The 18545-nt window shown below is 38.5% G+C and overlaps 1 protein-coding gene across 1 annotated transcript in view; it reads left to right on the forward strand.

Moving 5' to 3' along the window:
- LOC102423824 (ATP-binding cassette sub-family A member 3-like) overlaps positions 1 to 18545 on the forward strand; it is a 372708-nt gene that overhangs the window by 345074 nt on the left and 9089 nt on the right. Inside the window, 2 exon segments of the mRNA XM_014466690.2 lie at positions 6586 to 6711; positions 6927 to 7121. Of these exon segments, the coding sequence (XP_014322176.1) occupies positions 6586 to 6711; positions 6927 to 7121 (321 nt within the window).

The raw sequence follows: 18545 nt of genomic DNA on the forward strand, positions 1-18545 counted from the left end.
GGAGCGCTATTGTTGCTTATTAACATCCTCTTCTTCCACTGCCACAAAACCTCCCAATGTTCCCTATTTTAATAACTAACACCATCAATTATATATTTGTTGAATAGAGAGATCTGAAACTTGTCCTTAACTTCTTTTTTAAGTTTCATCCCTAATCTAATCTATCTAAAATCCATGTACATGTGTTTCACTTTGTTTCAAAAGGACTTCTTGGTACTTTATGCTAGGATCAAACTTTTTCTCTGTGGCTGCTGTATATGTCCCAGAAAATCAAAGGGTAGAGTGCACTGTCCAGATCCCCCTTCAGTGGAGTTGGTGCCCCCAGCTTCTCGGGAACTCTGTCTTCAGACCCCTTCAGCTGTCATTGTCTTCATGGATGCTCTAGCTGCAGAGATCCTCCTCTCCCAAGGTGATACTCTTCCCAGATGACCTGCATCCAGTCACTCGCAGATGCAGAAGTAAAATGTTTGCTCATCTCAATGCCACTCAAACAACTTTAGGACTTCCCACTGGGTCAACTGAGGATGTCATTTGACCTTCATCATAGCTTGATTTCTATCCTTTGCCTACTCCTGATTTTTTTCTCCCTTCCACAGGTGTTGGTACCAAAGGAAGTCCACCTGCAACAGTTAGTACCAGGAGAGGTTTGAGAAAATACACAATCACATAAAATACACAGGATTTTAGTGAGGCCCACATCACTGGTGGTAAAGAAAGAATAATAACCTCTGGCACAAAATAATGGTCCAATTGTAAAACTTTTTATCTGTTCTGAACTGGGATAATATACCAGAGGAACAGAAAGCGTGTCTGGTGCGATAAGTCAAGTATTCTTTAAAAATGGGGGAAATAGCAACTGAAAGAACAATGGGGATATGAGTTATTGGTAAGCTCCTTCCTTCATAGGATGAAAGGCTGAGAGTTATTAGTAGGAAATTGAAAGCCAAGTGTGAAAGGGCAGAGAAAACTGAGTACTCAGATCAAGGTTTAACCTTCAGATTAGATGAGCTCCAGGAAGATCAAACTCTCAACCAAGGCAGATGTGCTCTGCCAAGATCACACCTCTTGTTAGAAGAGCGGCGCCCTAATTCATTGGATGGAGACATCTGAGTTAATAACCCTGCAACCTTCAATCCGCACACTTCCCTGAACACTGAGTTTACAGAAGGGGCGCCCTCTTCTCAATTAAGAACTCCACTGCCCCCTCAGATAAAAATAAATACAGGGGTCTCTGCTTCAAAACAACATATGCTCATTCAGTTGTGTTGGTAACCAACCAATTACTCCTTTAGTGATCAATAGAACACAGAGACAGAAAATTATTAATAAAAGAACTGCAAACTACTAACTAGATCTAACTGGTATTTAGAGAGCATGCACCCAATAAAAGCAGGACACATGGAATATTCACCAAGACACACCATTCACAGTTTTAAGAGATTTAACATAATGAAGAGTATGTTTTCTGATCATCATGAAATTAAACTATAATTTAATAACAGAAATCTAATAGGAATATCTCTATAAACATTGGGAAATTAAACAACACACTTCTCTCAAACCCATCAGTCAAGATGAAAGTTGCAGAAGAAATTAGAAAATATTTTAAACTAAATGAAAGGAAAATACAACGTATCAAAACCTGTGGGGTGCACCAAAAGCAGTGTTTCCGTGGGCATTTATAGTCTTAAATATTTACATTAGAAATGGGAAAAGGTCTCAGTTCAATAATTGAAGTTTGTGTCTCAATAAATTAGGAAAAGAAGAGCAAAATAAACTCAGAGCAAACAGCATTTAAGTTAACAAAAACAAGAAAAGGAACTGCAAACAGAAACACAACAGAGAAAAATCAGTGAACGCAACCAAAAGCTAATTCTTTGAAAAATGTTTAAAAGTGGTAAGCCTCCAGCCAGAGTGACCATAAATTAAAAATAGGTGACACATACTAACCAATGTAAAGGCAAAATGAAAGTGCATAGTTTAAAACCTCCAAAAAAAAAAAGAGAAAACACCACGCCAGGACAATTTCAACTGATAAATTCTACCAAAAGAAGTAGCATCAATTCTTGTAAAGTACACTGTAGGCAATAATATTGTAATAATTTTATATGGTGCCAGGTGGGTACTGGAAATATCAAGGTAATGCTTTGTAAAGTATATGATTGGTTAACCACTCTCCTGTACCCCTAAAACTAACAGAAAATAATATTGAATGTAAACTGTAATTAAAAAATAAGTTTAAAAAAACAAATAGCATCAATTCAATACAATTTCTTTCAGAATATAGAAGTAGGAGCTTTTTCCAATTCTATTTATGAAACTATTATTACACTTAATACCAAAATCAGAAAAAGTACAAGAAACTAATATCCCTTATGAACACAGAAACACAAATCCTCAACAAAATATTCACAGATAGAATCCAGGAATAGCTAGAAAGACTACCATGAACAAGTAGGGTTTATTTCATAAATGTTACCCATGAATTCATAAATGTCAAGAAGAAAAGCCCCATGTTTATATCCACATTTCACACTCATATACATAAAAAGTGTCAGAAACTAGGGAAAGAAAGGAGCTATCGCAGCCTGATTGGTGGCATCTGCTTATATATATAAAGCCTACAGCAAACATAATGGCGAAAGACGTCATGAGCACCCTAAGACTGAAAACACAGCAAGAATGTTCACCTAGCACTCTGATACAATCAATTTTAAAATTGGAAAAAAGCAGTCTTCTCATTCTTTGGATTATCCTGTTTACTGAGCTGGACAATGAGTACTTGATGTAAAAGGAGGCAATTCAAATCAACCAATTTTGCTCAAGCAGGATGAGTTACTAATCCCAGTGTTCCCAGACTGCCGGCCTGTAGCGTGTGGGTTCTTGACTTCACGTAGGGAAGATGTCACACCGTAGCCCGGATGGGTGTGAGAGTGTTTATGAAAGCTAGGGACAGCGACACAAAGGAAGGACTTGGGTAGAAGCAGCGACAGGAGAGCCTGGGCAGCGCTCTGTTTTAGCTCTCCCGAATGTTTTAGGAGGGAGTGAGCCTGGGCTGTCAGCTCACTCGGAAGCGAAGTCACAGTGATGGAAGTGGGCCGGGCAGGGCTGCTGTGGCTCCCTGGGAAGTCAGAGGAAAGGGGGCCTTGGAGACAGGGCCAGAGCATGAGCCTGGGTCGAGTTGCTACTGCCCAGGGCTCCCCTGGTTGCGAGTCTCGTGGGGACCCTTAGAAAGAAAGTTCACGCCTGAGAAGGGGCATGATCATGTCCTAGAGGGAGTCTTTGTCCTGGCGGCTTTTTATCCTTTTTTCTTCAGGTGAAAATCTTAGGGGAGGGTTTCAGCAGAATATTCATCAGCGTTCCAGGTGCATTTTTAATATGCTGAGGCATCAAAATAAGTGTGGATGGGAGATTTGGATTGTTCTTTGGTCTATTGTACTGTTATCTTAGGTCTGTCTGGCTTTAATGGGGTTTTGTTATTTGTTACCCACTTCCATCTGTCCCTGGCTTGAGCTGGCACACATGGCGTTCATAGTGTCTGTGTCCTCTGTTGTCCCCGGTCAGGGTGAGGGAAGCTAGGTGTTCTCTGGGTATGAACCATCTGCTCTCCAGCGTCCTTGGCGAGGGAAGATAAGGTCTTGCAATTCACAGACTGGCTGTAAGTTGCCCAAACTGTTGAACTGTATTTAATTTTCTTTTCTTTTTTTTTTTTTTTCGTTGAATTTTTTTTAATCTTTATTGTTCAGATTATTACAGTTGTTCCTCTTTTTTCCCCCCATAGCTCCGCTCCACCCGGTTCTCACCCCACCCTCTGCCCTTACCCCCGCCCGCTGTCCTCATCCACAGGTGTAGGATTTTTGTCCAGTCTCTTCCCACATCCCCCACACCTCCCCCCCCCCCGGGATAGTCAGTCCACTCCCTTTCTATGTCCCTGATTCTATTATAATCACCAGTTCATTCTGTTCATCAGATTATTTATTCACTTGATTTTTAGATTCACTTGTTGATAGATATGTATTTGTTGTTCATAATTTGTATCTGTACCTTTTTCTTCTTCTTCCTCTTCTTAAAGGATACCTTTCATCATTTCATTTAATACTGGTTTGGTGGTGATGAACTCCTTTAGCTTTTCCTTATCTGTGAAGCTCTTTATCTGACCTTCAATTCTGAATGATAGCTTTGCTGGGTAAAGTAATCTTGGTTGTAGGTTCTTGCTATTCATCACTTTGAATATTTCTGGCCACTCCCTTCTGGCCTGCAAAGTTTCTGTTGAGAAATCAGCTGACAGTCGTATGGGTACTCCCTTGTAGGTAACTGAGTTTCTTTCTCTTGCTGCTTTTAAAATTCTCTCTTTGTCTTTTGCTCTTGGCATTTTAATTATGATGTGTCTTGGTGTGGTCCTCTTTGGATTCCTTTTGTTTGGGGTTCTCTGCACTTCTTGGACTTGTAAGTCTATTTCTTTCACCAGGCAGGGGAAGTTTTCTGTCATTATTTCTTCAAATAGGTTTTCAATATCTTGCTCTCTCTCTTCTTCTGGCACCCCCATAATTCGGATGTTGGTACGCTTGAAGTTGTCGCAGAGGCTCCTTACACTATCTTCATATTTTTGGATTCTTTTTTCTTTTTGCTTTTCCGGTTGGGTGTGTTTTGCTTCTTCGCATTTCAGATCTTTGACTTGATTCTTGCGATCCTCTGGCCTGCTGTTGGAAGTCTGTATAATATTCTTTATTTCAGTCAGTGTATGCTTAATTTCTAGTTGGTCCTTTTTCATAACCTCGAGGGTCTCACTAGACTTATTGAGGATCTCATTAAATTTATCGGCAGTCTCACTAGATTTCTTGAGTGTCTCACTAAGTTTATTGGCAGTTTCTAGAAAATTCTTAAAAAACCTTTAAAGTGTGGTCTTGAACTCTATATCCAGTAGTTTGCTTTCCTCCATTTCTGTCATTTGTGACCTGTTTCTTTGTCTCCACATTTTTTATGCTTCCCTGTGTTGGTAGAGTGGCTTTGTGTGCTAGGTGTCCTATAGGGCCCAGTGGCTCAGCCTCCCCAATTACCTGAGGTGGACACTCTTGGTGCAACCCCTTGTGCACAGTCCTGTTGTAGTTAAGCCTTGATTGTTGAAGGTATCACTGGGAGGAATTGACCTCCAGGCCATTTGGCTGTGAGAATCAGCTGTGTCTGCAGTGGGAGAACTTCTGTGCTGGAGACACCCCTCCAGGCAAGACTTGCTTCAGTGGGGCTTTGGTGCTCACTGAGTCTGCCCCCTGAGTGTGTCCCATATGGATCTGAGGAGTTGTAATCTGGATGGTCCCACTCTGACCACTGGGTACACTGGCTCTTGGACCTCTAAGGAGGTGCTAATTTAGCCTCTGCCTGAGGCTACCCAGCAGGAGCTCAGCTGTGAAGGAATGCAAGCTGCTGTGGGGCCTTGGGCCAGCTGCCGTTTGTTAGGTAATTTTCAGATTGCAAAGGGCCAGGCCTTTCATATGCAAAAGCCGGCACACAGCTTGGGTGGGGCGGGGGTCCCAGGGGATCAACAGGGCAGAGCAAGCAGCTATGGCTGCCCTCAGATGCCCCGCTTCTCAGTGTCCCGGTGTCCCGGTAATCGCTGCAAGCACCTCTGAGAGAAAGCTGCCCTCGAGGTCCGACCGATGCCAGACAGTCTAGCCTCTCCCCGTATGAGTCTGGGTCCCCAGAGACTCGCCCGGAACTGGAGTTCAGAGCAGTTGGGAGCTTTAGACTCCCTGACAACCGTGTCCTCAGCCGCCAGCCCTTTCCACGTGGGCCTCCGTACCTCTGCACTTTACTTCCACACCGCACCTCCTCTGAGTCTCGGTATGCTTTTCTCTTTCCTTCTAGTTGTAGAATTTCCACTCAGCCAGCCTTCCTGTGGTTCTGGATGATGTCCGTTTTGTCTTTTAGTTGTATTTTTGAAGTGGTTGTGCGAGGCAGCAATTTCCGGTGTTTACTTATGCCGCCATCTTGGTTTCTCCTCCGTATTTAATTTTCTTGTCTTACTTTCCCCATTCCACTTGCCCAGGAATTTTCCTAACTTCTGACTGTTTTGCTTCTACAAGCCACACTTAATCATTTCACTCCTTCATCTTTTACTAAGTTCCCATTGCTGATGGTGGCCTTTCTTCTTATCCCCACCTGTGTTCACGCTCTCAGTGGTTCTTTGTATTCAATTCAGCCTTCCCTCAAAAAGAAAGAGGCCATTTTCTCCTCTCTCAGTTCACATTGTCTCATGAACATATTTTAGTTGTAACAAATGGTACTTAGACAATAACAGTATTGATGTGGCTTTTGTTTTCCATGATGTGTCCATTTTACTGACAAGAACATGCTGCTTCCTCACAGTGGTAGAAAAACTTGTTCATTCTATAGTTTCCAAAAGTAAGCAAATCAAGAATAAACTTTCATAAGAATTTAGGAACTTGGTAGGAAGGCTTTTGAAAATTAGTCCAATATTTTCTGACATCTTTGAAATTACTCCTTCAGGTCAGCTTTCAAAAGCCCACTCAGTTTATACAAGATCTCTAACATGTATTCACATCTGTGGTCCTTGTTTTGAAAATATAGGCTAAAGAGTCCATGCATGTAAGCAACGAATATGTGGATGAAAATGTAGAAAATGAAAGAAAGAAAGCCTTGGCACAGTCTCCTAAATTGAAGAATAGCCCACTGCTTCTCAGAGAACTTGTGAAGGTAAAGTCGTCAGTGACAGTATTTCCCTGAGCTTTGTCTCTGCCAAGGATGTATTGGACGAATTCATTGGGCTGCTGTGGGGTCTGTGCATATCCTGGTAAAACAGATGGCTGGAAGGCAGAGTGCTCCTGAGAAACTGTCCACAGGTAGCAGTTATAATTGTGGGTGACCCACAATCGGTGCTTCAGTACATTGTGATTTTTTAATGTTTTCAGACTTATTATAAGTGTCGAGTTGTACATGCTGTAAGAAATGTTTCCCTTGTCGTAAAAAATTCTGAATGCTTTGGATTATTTGGATTAAATGGAGCCGGAAAAACCACTATATTGAAAATGTTGACTGGAGATGAGACCATAAGCTCTGGAGTTGTATTAATTGATGGCATTAGCCTCATTGAAAATATCAGAAAGGTAAGTGTGTTCCTAATCACTGAGTTTTGCCCCAAGGGAGGAGGTAACCAGGCAGGTGGGTGGGAGACATGGAAGGGAAGCTGGGAGAATTCAGATATATAAGATGAAAGATAGATAAACGCTAGATAGATAATAGGTGCATAGATGATAGATAGGGTAGAGATAGATGGAGATAGAGATGATAGATAGAGATATAGCTCCTAGGACAAGGGAAACTAAAGAGAAAATTAACAAATGAGACTACATCAAAATAAAATGCGTCTGTACAGCAAAAGAAACCATCAACAAAACAACAAGAAAGACCACTAAATGGGAGAACATATTTGCCAATGTTATCACCAATAATGGTTTAATCTCACATTTACAGTGAACTCATACAATTTAACAAAGGGAAGATAAACAACCCAATCAAAAAATGGGCAACAGACCTAAATAGATATGTCTTCTTTTCAAAAGAAGACATAAGGAAGGCCAAGAGATATATGAAAACATGCTCAAAGTCACCAATCATCCAAGAGATGCAAATCAAAATGACAATGTGATACCATCTCACACCTGTCAGAATGGCTATCATCAACAAATCCACAAATGACAAGTGCTGGAGAGGATGTGGAGAAAAAGGAACACTCGTGCACTGCTGGTGGGAATGCAGACTGGTGCAGCCACTATGGAAGACAGTATGGAGTTTCCTCAAAAAGTTAAAAATAGAACTCCCATTTGACCCAGTGATCCCACTTCTAGGAATATATCCCAAGAAACTAGACACACTAATCAGAAAGGATATATGCACCCCTATGTTCATAGCAGCACAATTTACCATAGCGAAGATTTGGAAACAGCCTAAGTGCACATCAGCAGATGAGTGGATTAGAAAACTGTGGTACATCTACACAATGGAATACTACACTGCGCTAAAATGAAGGATCTTACCATTTGCAACAGCATGGATGTAACTGGAGAGCATTGTGCTAAGTGAAATAAGCCAGTCAGAGAAAGATAAATATCACATGATCTCACTCATTTATGGAATATAATGAACAACATAAACTGATGAACAAAAACAGATCCAGAGACAGAGAAGCATCCATCAGACTGTCAAACCTCAGAGGGAAGGTAGGGGAGGGTGGGGGTAAGGAGGAGAGATCAACCAAATGACTTGTGTGCATGCATATAAGCCTAACCAATGGACAGAGACACCAGGGGGGCGGTGAGGGTATGAGTGGGGGGTTTGGGGGGCGTGGGCAATGGGGGGAAAGGACACATATGTAATACCTTAATCAATAAAGAAAAAAAAGACATTGTTAAAAATGTTAGGTGTCCAAAAATATGGACTCAAAATACATAAAATGGAGGGGGGGATTCAAGGAAAAACAGACTAATTCATGATTGTAGTAGTAACTTATAAGCATGCTTCTCTCAGTTTTATGAATCTTTTCAAAGAAACTGGTCTTGGTTGCATTAATTTTTGTATAGATTTTGTTCTCTATTTCATTTAATTCTCCCCTAATTTTTATATTTCTTTTCTTCTGCTGACTTGGGCTGCTTTTGTTCTTCTTTTTCTACTTCAATATGTAATGTTAGGTTGTTTACTTGAGATTTTCCTTGTTTCTTAAGTAGCCCTGTAATGACATAAACTTCCCTCATATTACTGGGAGTGCTGCATCCCAAAAGTTTTGATATATTGTATCATCATTCTCATTTGTTTCAATGCAATATACAAATGATGTGTCATAAAATTATACATTTTAAAACTATATAATTTTTAACTAATGTCACCCCAATAAATTAAATTTTAAAAAATTGAAATAAAAGTTAAAAATAAAAATTATTCTCTCTCACTGTGATAGAAAATGGACTTTAAAATCATTACTGTTGAATTGCATGAGTTCTTTATATATTTTGGATATGAAACCTTCGTGGGAGCTGTGTTTGCAAATATCTCCTCCCATTCTGTTGGTTGCCTTTGTGTTTTGTTGGCAGTTTCTTGTGCTGTGCAGAAGCTTTTTAGTTTGATAGAGTCCCATTCATTTATTTTTGCCTTTACTTCCTTGACTTTGGGAATATTCTCTAATACCAAGGTCCAAAAATTTAGTACCTATGTTTTCGTCCATGTAATTTATTGTTTGAGTCCTTACATCTCGGCGTTTGATATATTTTGAGTTAACTTTTGTACATGGGCAAACTGCAGTCTAGTTTTATTCTTTTGCATGTGACTTTCCAATTTTCCCAGCACCATTTATTGAAGAGGATTTCTTTTTTCCATGTAATGTTTTGGCTCCTTTTTCAAAAATTTGTCCATTGTGGCATTATTCACAGTGGCCAAGACATGGAGACAAAGTGTTTTCAATGAATGATTAAGTAAAGAACATGTGGTATATTGTTACAATGGAGTACTACTCACCCATAAGAAAAGGTGAAATGTTGCCATTTGCAACAATATGGATGGATCTTGAAAATATTATCCTAAGTGAAATTAGTCAGAAAAAGCTAAGAACTATATGATCTCATTCATATATGGGATATAAAACAAACTCATAGACACAGACAACGGTATGTGGTTACAGAGGGGGCCAAATATATGGTGATGGAAGATGATTGACTTTGGGTGGTGGGCACACAATGCAATATACAGATGATGTATAATATAAACGGACACTTGAAACCTATATCATCTTATAAGCCAATGTCACCCCAATAAATTTAATTTAAAAATTAAAATTAAGAAGTATTAGTGCTGTATATTTGAATGAAACAATTAACAGACTGAATTAAAGTAATATATAAAGATGTATCAAGTAATTAAAGACTGATAACTGCTTTTTTCATACACACAAGGAATATTTATTTAGAAATGATCATTTGTTGGAATAAATTAAGGCTCAAAAAATTTCATCATATATATAAAAATGGATATTTATAAAATATACCATTAAAACAGTGTATACCTCTGTAAATACTAAAAGAAAATAAAACTAGAATAAACACCATACCAATACTAAATATAAACAGGTTTAAATTACATGTTATTTTTTAAATAGAGCTTCATTTTTTTAACAGGAGAAAATCAAACTTTAATACGTGCATATGTGAAATTCACATAGGCATGAAAATTCCAAAGGCAGTGAGGCAGCACTGAGTATATAAGACATTTTTGGACAAAGGAGAAGCGGAATGGACAGAGCATTAGATTTCACAAGTGAGAATGTGCAGTTTACAGGTATCTGAGGGAGAGCGGAACAAACCTGGTGGGAAAATTCTTTACCAGGTGACTCGGCAAACAGGAAATGGGGTGCTGGGCTAACCAGCACCTGCTTGGAACCCTCTTGTTTACCATATTTAACTCAGATTAGAGCAGCATTCCAAGATCTCTTTCCTGAAGCAGGTTTTCTGTCTGAATCTCTTGGGCAGGAAAGGAGGGAGGGTCAAAGCCTCCTTTTGAGTCTTAATAAACACCCTTACAATCAACATACTAATAAGGCCACTTCAGGGTGGCAGAATTTTGTGGGGTTTCTTGTTTTTTACTTATTGGGTGGCATCTATACTAATAAAAAGGTAATATGCTAATTAGACCAGACATCTTCCAGACGTCCTTCTGGACAAAGCCACAGTGGCAGGGGCAGAGGCAGAGGCAGTTAGGGGCAATCAGGCCAGTGGGGTGCGGGGGCGCAGTTAGGGGGTGATCAGGCTGGTGGGGAGCAGTTAGGGGGTGATCAGGCCAGCAGTAGGGGGGGCAGTTAGGGAGCAATCAGGCTGGCATGGGGGGGCACATAGGGGGTGATCAAGCTGACAAGGGAGGGCAGTTAGGGGCGATCAGGCCGGCAGGCAGAGGTGGTTAGGGGCGATCAGGCAGGCAGGCAAGCCGTTAGGAGCCAGTGGTCCCAGATTGCGAGAGGGATGTCTGACTGCCGGTTTAGGTCCCACAGGAATCAGGCCTAAACTGGCAGTCAGACATCCCCTGAGGGGTCCTGGATTGGAGAGGGTGCAGGCCAGGCTGAGTGACCACCCCCACCCTGCACAAATTTCATGCACCAGGCCTTTAGTTGGGTAAAAAGATTATGTAGTTTTAAAGTGTACAACTTTATGGTACATCATCATATATTGCATTGTGTGTCAGTCTAGTGGTCAAGAGAATTGTCTCTGAGGCAAAGGTGGTAGGATTTTTGTCCCTTCAGTCCCAGTTTTAAAACTTTAAACAATTGAGTTTCACATTCTAGAAGAATGCTCTGCATTTTATTGATCCAATCATTTAGTCCTGAAAATAACTCAGTTCAGTTAAATTGTTGAGTCTCATTTCAGGAGATGATGATGCAGATGGACTCCCAAAGTGAGGCCTATATTGTACAAGCAAGCAATCAGATGTTCAATAAGGGTATGTCCATAAAAACAAAGATTGATGATCAGAGCAAATTATAAACCAGTTTCTGAGTCTGTAAGGCTGACAGCTGAGAGTTTTCTATAGGTGAGGTTGAAAGCTTCTCTTGCTGGAATGAAGGCAGGCAGTGACAATCAGATTATTTTGTTTTGCAGTTTGACTGTATTTGATGAGGTCATCAGGTGCTCAGGAAAATTCTGCATGGCTTACACAGCATCCATCACTGAGATTTTATGAACGTGAGCTGTTGTTGGTGATTTCTCAAATTTATGTCGTGTCTTTTAGCTGCAATTTGTATGCAGGCTCAAAACAATAAAAATTTTAGTTCTCAATAACTCCAAGTCAAAGGATGAAAAAAAAAATGAAACATGTATTCAAAGGGGTATAGCAAAATATTTATAAAACTAGAGGCTCAGTGCATGAAAATTCATGCACTGGAGGGGGGGGGGTCCCTCAGCCCGGCCTGCCCCCCCTCACAGTCCGGGAGCCCTCAGGGGCGAGAGGCGACCCAGCGATCAGGGGAAGGCGACGCTCCATCACACCTCTGCTGCTTCCACTGCCGGCAGCGCAAGCCACAGCTGGCCCTAGTTACCTGAGCCTCGAGCAGCCCTGGGCAGCTGGGGGGCTGAGGGAATTGAGGAACTCCATAGGCAGGCATATGGAGTGGCTGTGCCCACCTGGGGGCAGGCCCGGCCTTGCAGCATGCCTGCCACCCCGGAGGGGCTGAGGGGACTGGGTGCCACCATCTTGTGGCTGTGGGCACAGCCATCTTTGAGGGCATAGCAGTCAATTAGCATATTCCCTCCTTATTGGCTGTGGGTGCCGCCAATTTTGGGGGTGGGGCAGTCAATTAGCATATTCCCTCCTTATTGGCTGTGGACACAGCCATCTTTGAGTATGGGGCAATTAGCATATTCCCTCCTTATTGGCTGTGGACACAGCCATCTTTGAGGGTGGGGTAGTCAATTAGTATATTCCCTCCTTATTGGCTATGGATGCCACCATCTTTGTGACGGCATGAGGGTCAATTAGCATATTCCCTCTTTATTAGATAGGATTAGAAAAAGTCAGAGTCTCATCCAGTTTATAGGTGAAAAATAAAACTTTAAAAACTAACTGAACTAGAATCTAATATCTACAACTGTGTATTATAGATTCTCTGGAAACAAAATTTCTCTCCTTAAAATCACCCTCATTTTTCTCAGAGAGTCAAATTAAGACTATTTACTGCATAAGTCTAGTTTCAATGAATTTGGATAGATTATCTCTATAAATACAACAAGAGTGGTAATTGATTATACAGGCAATTTTAAATCTGCTGTGCTGAAATTTTTTAAGGAGTCTCCAGATAGAACTTTAATTAGCCTCTAGGGCTAAGAAGCCAAGACACATGTTTTCCAGACTTTGCTTATATATTTGGGTGAATTCCTCATGTTCAAGGTCCCCCAAAATGTCTTAATGTTCTTCATTTGCCATATCCCAAGAAAGCAGCCTTTGCTTCTTACCTGGAAATGCTCTTGTGAATCATATAAGCAAGACACCAGGCTATATTCCCGAGGGGCTTTATTCAGCTACTGAAGTCAATCTTAATTCCTAAAACCTTTCTGGTAACATCCAAGTCTATGCAAATCTCTTTCAAACATGATATCCCAGTCAAAGCTTTGGTAATAAAAACCAATTTCCAATTGTGCCCTCTTATAAAGAGTACAGATTATTATTGAATTTTTGAAAACAACCATATTGCCAAGAAAATAATAATACCTATTCATTAAGAGTTTCCAAACTCTGGAGGGACCAAATAGGGAGAAAAATACAAATGCTTCAATACTGCATACAAAGGTATACCAATAATTTATTAAATTGCTCTGAGAAAAAACAAATTTCTTATATTAAAAAGCAAAAAAAAAAGATTTTAAAATCAGCAATATTTCAAACAAAAAGTTATAAAAATTATAATCATTATCAGTTTATTCTGTTTGTTTAATTAATTCCTATTTGTCCTGATAATTTGCCAGTATTTCCATAAATCCAGTTATTTCTTAGATTCCTATAAATTTTATCCAGTATGATTTTAAATTTTATTCCTGGAAATCCATGATTTAGAATAAATTAGAGTCCATTCCATGGATATTTAAAATGAAACATAGTTGTGAATGCATTAGAATAAAACACTGTAAATGACAACTTAAAATGGCATAGTTATAGATCTGATTATAATACAATTGACAAAGAACTTTTCTTTTCTGTAACATAGCATTCTAATGTAACAATTCGTATTAAAATGAAAATATACCAGAACTTTGTAGACACTTGGAGATTTTTATATAATCTCTAGAACATCCATTTTGGTAATATATAGGGTATCCAACAAAACATATAAACACACTTAAAATAACTAAAAAGGCAGTATTTATTAAAATACACAAATTTAAGCTATCAGCTGTTAAAATGTGTATACACTCTTATTCAACATAGTACTGGAAGTCCTAGCCACAGCAATCAGACAAGAAGAATAAATAAAAGGCATCCAAATTGAAAAGGAAGAGGTAAAATGGTTATTATTTGTAGAAGATAGGATATTGTAAAAAGCGAACCCTAAAGATTCTACCAAAAAACTACTAGAACTAATAAATGAATTCAGTGAAGTAGTAGGATACAAAATGAATATGAAAATCCATGGCATTTTTATGCACCAATAATGAACTATCAAAAAGGGAAACTTAAAAAAAATTCACAATTATTTCAAAAAGAATAAAATAACTGTGAATACATTTAACCAAGGATGTAAAAGACCTGTACTTAGAAAATTATAAGACACTGAAAAAAGAAATTGAGGAAGAGACAAACAAGTGGAAGCATATATCGTGTTCATGAATAGGAAGAATTAACATAATTAAAATGTCCATCTACCCAAAACAATCTGCAGATTCAATATAATTCCTACCAAGATACCAATGGATTATTTCTCAGAACTAAAACCAATGTTTCAAAAATTTATGTGGAACCACAAAAGACCCAGAATAGCAACAGCAATCTCGAGAAAGAAGAACAAAGTTGGAGGAATCACGCTACCTGACATCAAACTATACTACAAGGCCATAGAAATCAAAACAACATGGTACTGGCATAAAAACAGACATATACATCAATGAAAAGAATAAAGAGCCCAGAAATAAACCCACAACTTTATAGTCAATTAATATTTGACAAAGAAGGCAAAAACGTACAATAGACTAAAGAGAGTCTATTCAATAAATGATATTGGGAAAATTGCAAAAAAAATAATGAAATGACCACTTTCTTATACCACATGCAAAAAATAAACCCAAAATGGATGAAAGAATGTTATACTCAAAACCATAAAAATCCTAGAAGAAAAAAAACAACATAGGCCTTAAAATCTCAGACATTTCTCATAGCAATATTTTTTCTGATCTATCTCCTTGCGCATAAGAAACAAAATAAAAAATAGGACTACATCAAACTAAAGAGTTTTTTCACAGCAAAAAATGAAAATGAAAAGACAACCCACTAATGGGAGAATATTAGCCAATGATAAAGAGTTAATATCCAAAATTTATAAAGAATTTACAAAACTTATCACCAAAAAAAACAAACAATCCAATAAAACATGGGCAGAAGACCTGAACAGACACTTCTCCAAGAGGACATATAGATGGCCAATAGACATGTGAAAAGATGTTCAATATCACTAATCATCAAAGAGATGCAAATTAAAACCACAATGAGACATCACCTCACACCAGTCAGAATGTTTATCATCAATGAATCAAAAAACAAGAGCATTATACTAAGTGAAATAAGCCAGTCAATGAAAGAAAAATACCACATGATCTCACTCATTTATGGATAATAAGGACCATTATAAACTGATGAACAAAAATAGATACAGAGGCAGAGCAGCCTCGAACAGACTGTCAAACTACAGCCGGAAGGCTGGGGGGGGGGGGCAGGAGGGGGGGTAAGAGATCAACCTAAGGACTTGTATGCATGCATATGAGCATAACCAATGGACACAAGACACTGGGGGGGGTAGGGGAGGCTGGGGGATTGTCAAGGGCGGGAAAAAAGGAGACATATGTAATACTCTTTGTAATACTTTAAGCAATAAAAAAAAATTAAAAAGCCAAACAAAAAAAACCAACAAATGTTGGCAAGGATGTGGAGAAAAGGGAACCCTTGTGTACCGTTGGTGGGAATACAGACTGGTGCAGCTGCTGTGGAAAGCAGTATGTAGTTACCTCAAAAAATTAAAAATGGAATTGCCTTATGACCCAGAGATTCCACTTCTGGAAATTATTGGGAAAAAAGTCTAATTCAAAAGAGTATAATGTACCCCTATGTCCACTGCAGCATTAGTTACAATAGCCAAGATCTGGAAACATCCCAAGTGCCAATCAGTAGATGAGTGAGTAAAAAAGGCTGTGGTACATTTACATGATGGAACACTACCCTGTCATAAAAAGGAAGAAAATTTTATTCTTTCCCACAGTATGGGAGAACCTAGAGAACATTATACTAAATTAAGCCAGTCAGAGAAAGACAAGTACCATATGCTTTCACTCATATGTGGAATTTAATGAACAAACTAAACTACCAAGCAAAATAAAGACAGACTCATAAATAGAGAACACACAGACAGCTCTGTTGGGTAGGAGGGATAGAGGGATTGAGCAAAATAAAAAAAGGAAGAACTCATGGACATGGACAACAGTGTAATGATTGGGTGGTTGTGGGATGGTGAAGGTGGATGGCTGGAGGTGGAAGAGGGCATAAAGGGGATAAATAGTGATGGAAAATAAATTAATTTTTTGAAAATCTCAGACATTTTTCATAGCAATATGTTTTGTAATCTATCTCCTAGAGTAAGGGACACAAAAGAAAAAATAAACAAATGGGATTACATCAAACTAAAGAGTTTGGCACAGCAAAGGAATTAAAAAGAAGAAGAAGAGCGTTGTCCATACACCAAAAGACTGTGGTTTCAATTGCTGATCTGAGCACATACCTAGGTTGCAGGTTTGATCCCGTTAGGTTGCATACAGGAGGCAACCGCTCAGTTATAAGAATGCTCAATTAACTTAAGGGAAGAGTTGGTAAACTTAGTAAAAACTTTAACAAAGAAATAGGAAACATAAAAAATGGAACTAAAAAACATAAAAAAGAACCAGTCAGAAATACAGAATACATTAAATGAAATAAGAATACATTACAGGAGATCAAAAGTGGAGTAGATGAAGCAGAGGGTCAAATCAGATATTTGGAAGATATGGAACCAGAATCAGAAAACACCCAATCAGAACAGTAAAAAGAAAAAAGAATCCAAAATATGAGGCTAGTATAAGGAACCTCTGGGACAACTTCAAGTGTCCCAACATCCACTTCATGGGGATGGTAGAAGGAGAAGAGAGAGAGCAAGAAATTGAAAATCTATTTGAAAAATAATGCCAGAAAACTTCCCAAACCTGGTGAGGGAAATAGACATATAAGTCAGGAAGCACTGAGAATCCCAAACAAGATGAACCCAAAGAGGCCCGCACCAAGACACATCATAATTAGAATGCAAAAGGTTGAAGACAAAAATAGGTCCCTAAAAGCAACAAGAGAAAAGCAGTTAGTTACCTACAAGGGAGCTCCCAAAAGATTTACAGCTGATTTCTCAACAGAAACTTGACAGGCTAGAAGTGATTGACAAGAAATATCCAAAGTGATGAAGAGTAAAGACTTACAACCAAGATTTCTCTATGTAACCCTGCCTGTGTGTGGCTCAGCTGGTTGGAGCATCTCATACACCAAAAGGTGGCAGGTTCAATTCTACGTCAGGGCACTTACCAACCAAGTGTGACTTCGATCCCCAGTCAGGGCATGAACAGGAGGCAACCGTCACATTGATGTTTCTCTCCCTTCCTCTCTCTAAAAATCAATTTTTAAAAATTTAAAGATTATCCAATAAAACTATCATTTAAAATTGAAGGATAAATAAAGAGCTTTCCAGATAAGAAAAAGCTAAAGAAGTTCATCACCATCAAATCAGTATTACAGAAAATGTTAAAGGATCTTCTTTAAGAAGAAGGAAAAATATTTAAAATGTGAATAATAAAATGGTAATAAAGACATATCTATCAAAAATTACATTTAAAAAACAAAATAAATAAATAAGCAGGATGGAAACAGACTCATAGATACAGAGAACATTTTGACAGTTGCCAGATGGGAAGGAGGGTTGGGGAGATGAGTGAAAAAGATGAAGTGATTAAGAATTACAAATTGGTAGTTACAGAATAGTCATGGGAATGTGAAGTACAGCATAGGGAATCTAGTCAATAATATTGTGAGAACTATGCCTGGTGTCTGATGGGTGAGAGATTGATTGGGATGATCACCTTAGTAAGTTAAATAATGTCTAATCAGTGGGTTGTACATCTGAAACTGTTTTTATAGTTATTTTACAGTTATTTTTATAGTTCTTTTAAAGATATTTTAAAATAACTTTTAAAGTCAAAAATTAAAACAAAAATTGAAAACTACTGCAAATACCTAACATAAGTAATTGATTTAATAATACAGCAACTCAACCATTAAAGATTAAATTAGTTTATATGATTGGAAAAATTGTTCATAATATATCAGAAGACAAAGAGCAGATTACCAAATAGTATATGAGATATCATCCCATAGAAAAATGGCTGAATAAACGTGCATTCAACATTTTAGTGGTTATGTTTGAGGGAGGGCTTTTATTATCTTCATTTTTATTTTCTCTATCTTCTAAATTTTATACAATGAGCACATGTAACTTCTTGCAGTAAGGTAAAACTAACCTAAGAAAAGTTCCTTCTATTTAAAAAAAGAACATATGGACAAAGACTAAGCAACATCGTCAATGTGGTAGGTGACATTTACATACATATATATTCAAGTTCGCATTCTGCAAAAATTACTTCTTTGTGAATATGACCATTTTTATGCCATACATTTAAAAACGTCAATACTTTCAAAATATGAAAATATGCTTCCCCAAACTGTAATTG

The sequence above is a fragment of the Myotis lucifugus genome, unplaced genomic scaffold (assembly GCF_000147115.1).
Source record: "Myotis lucifugus unplaced genomic scaffold, Myoluc2.0 scaffold_352, whole genome shotgun sequence".
In the NCBI taxonomy this organism is placed as follows: Eukaryota; Metazoa; Chordata; class Mammalia; order Chiroptera; family Vespertilionidae; genus Myotis; species Myotis lucifugus.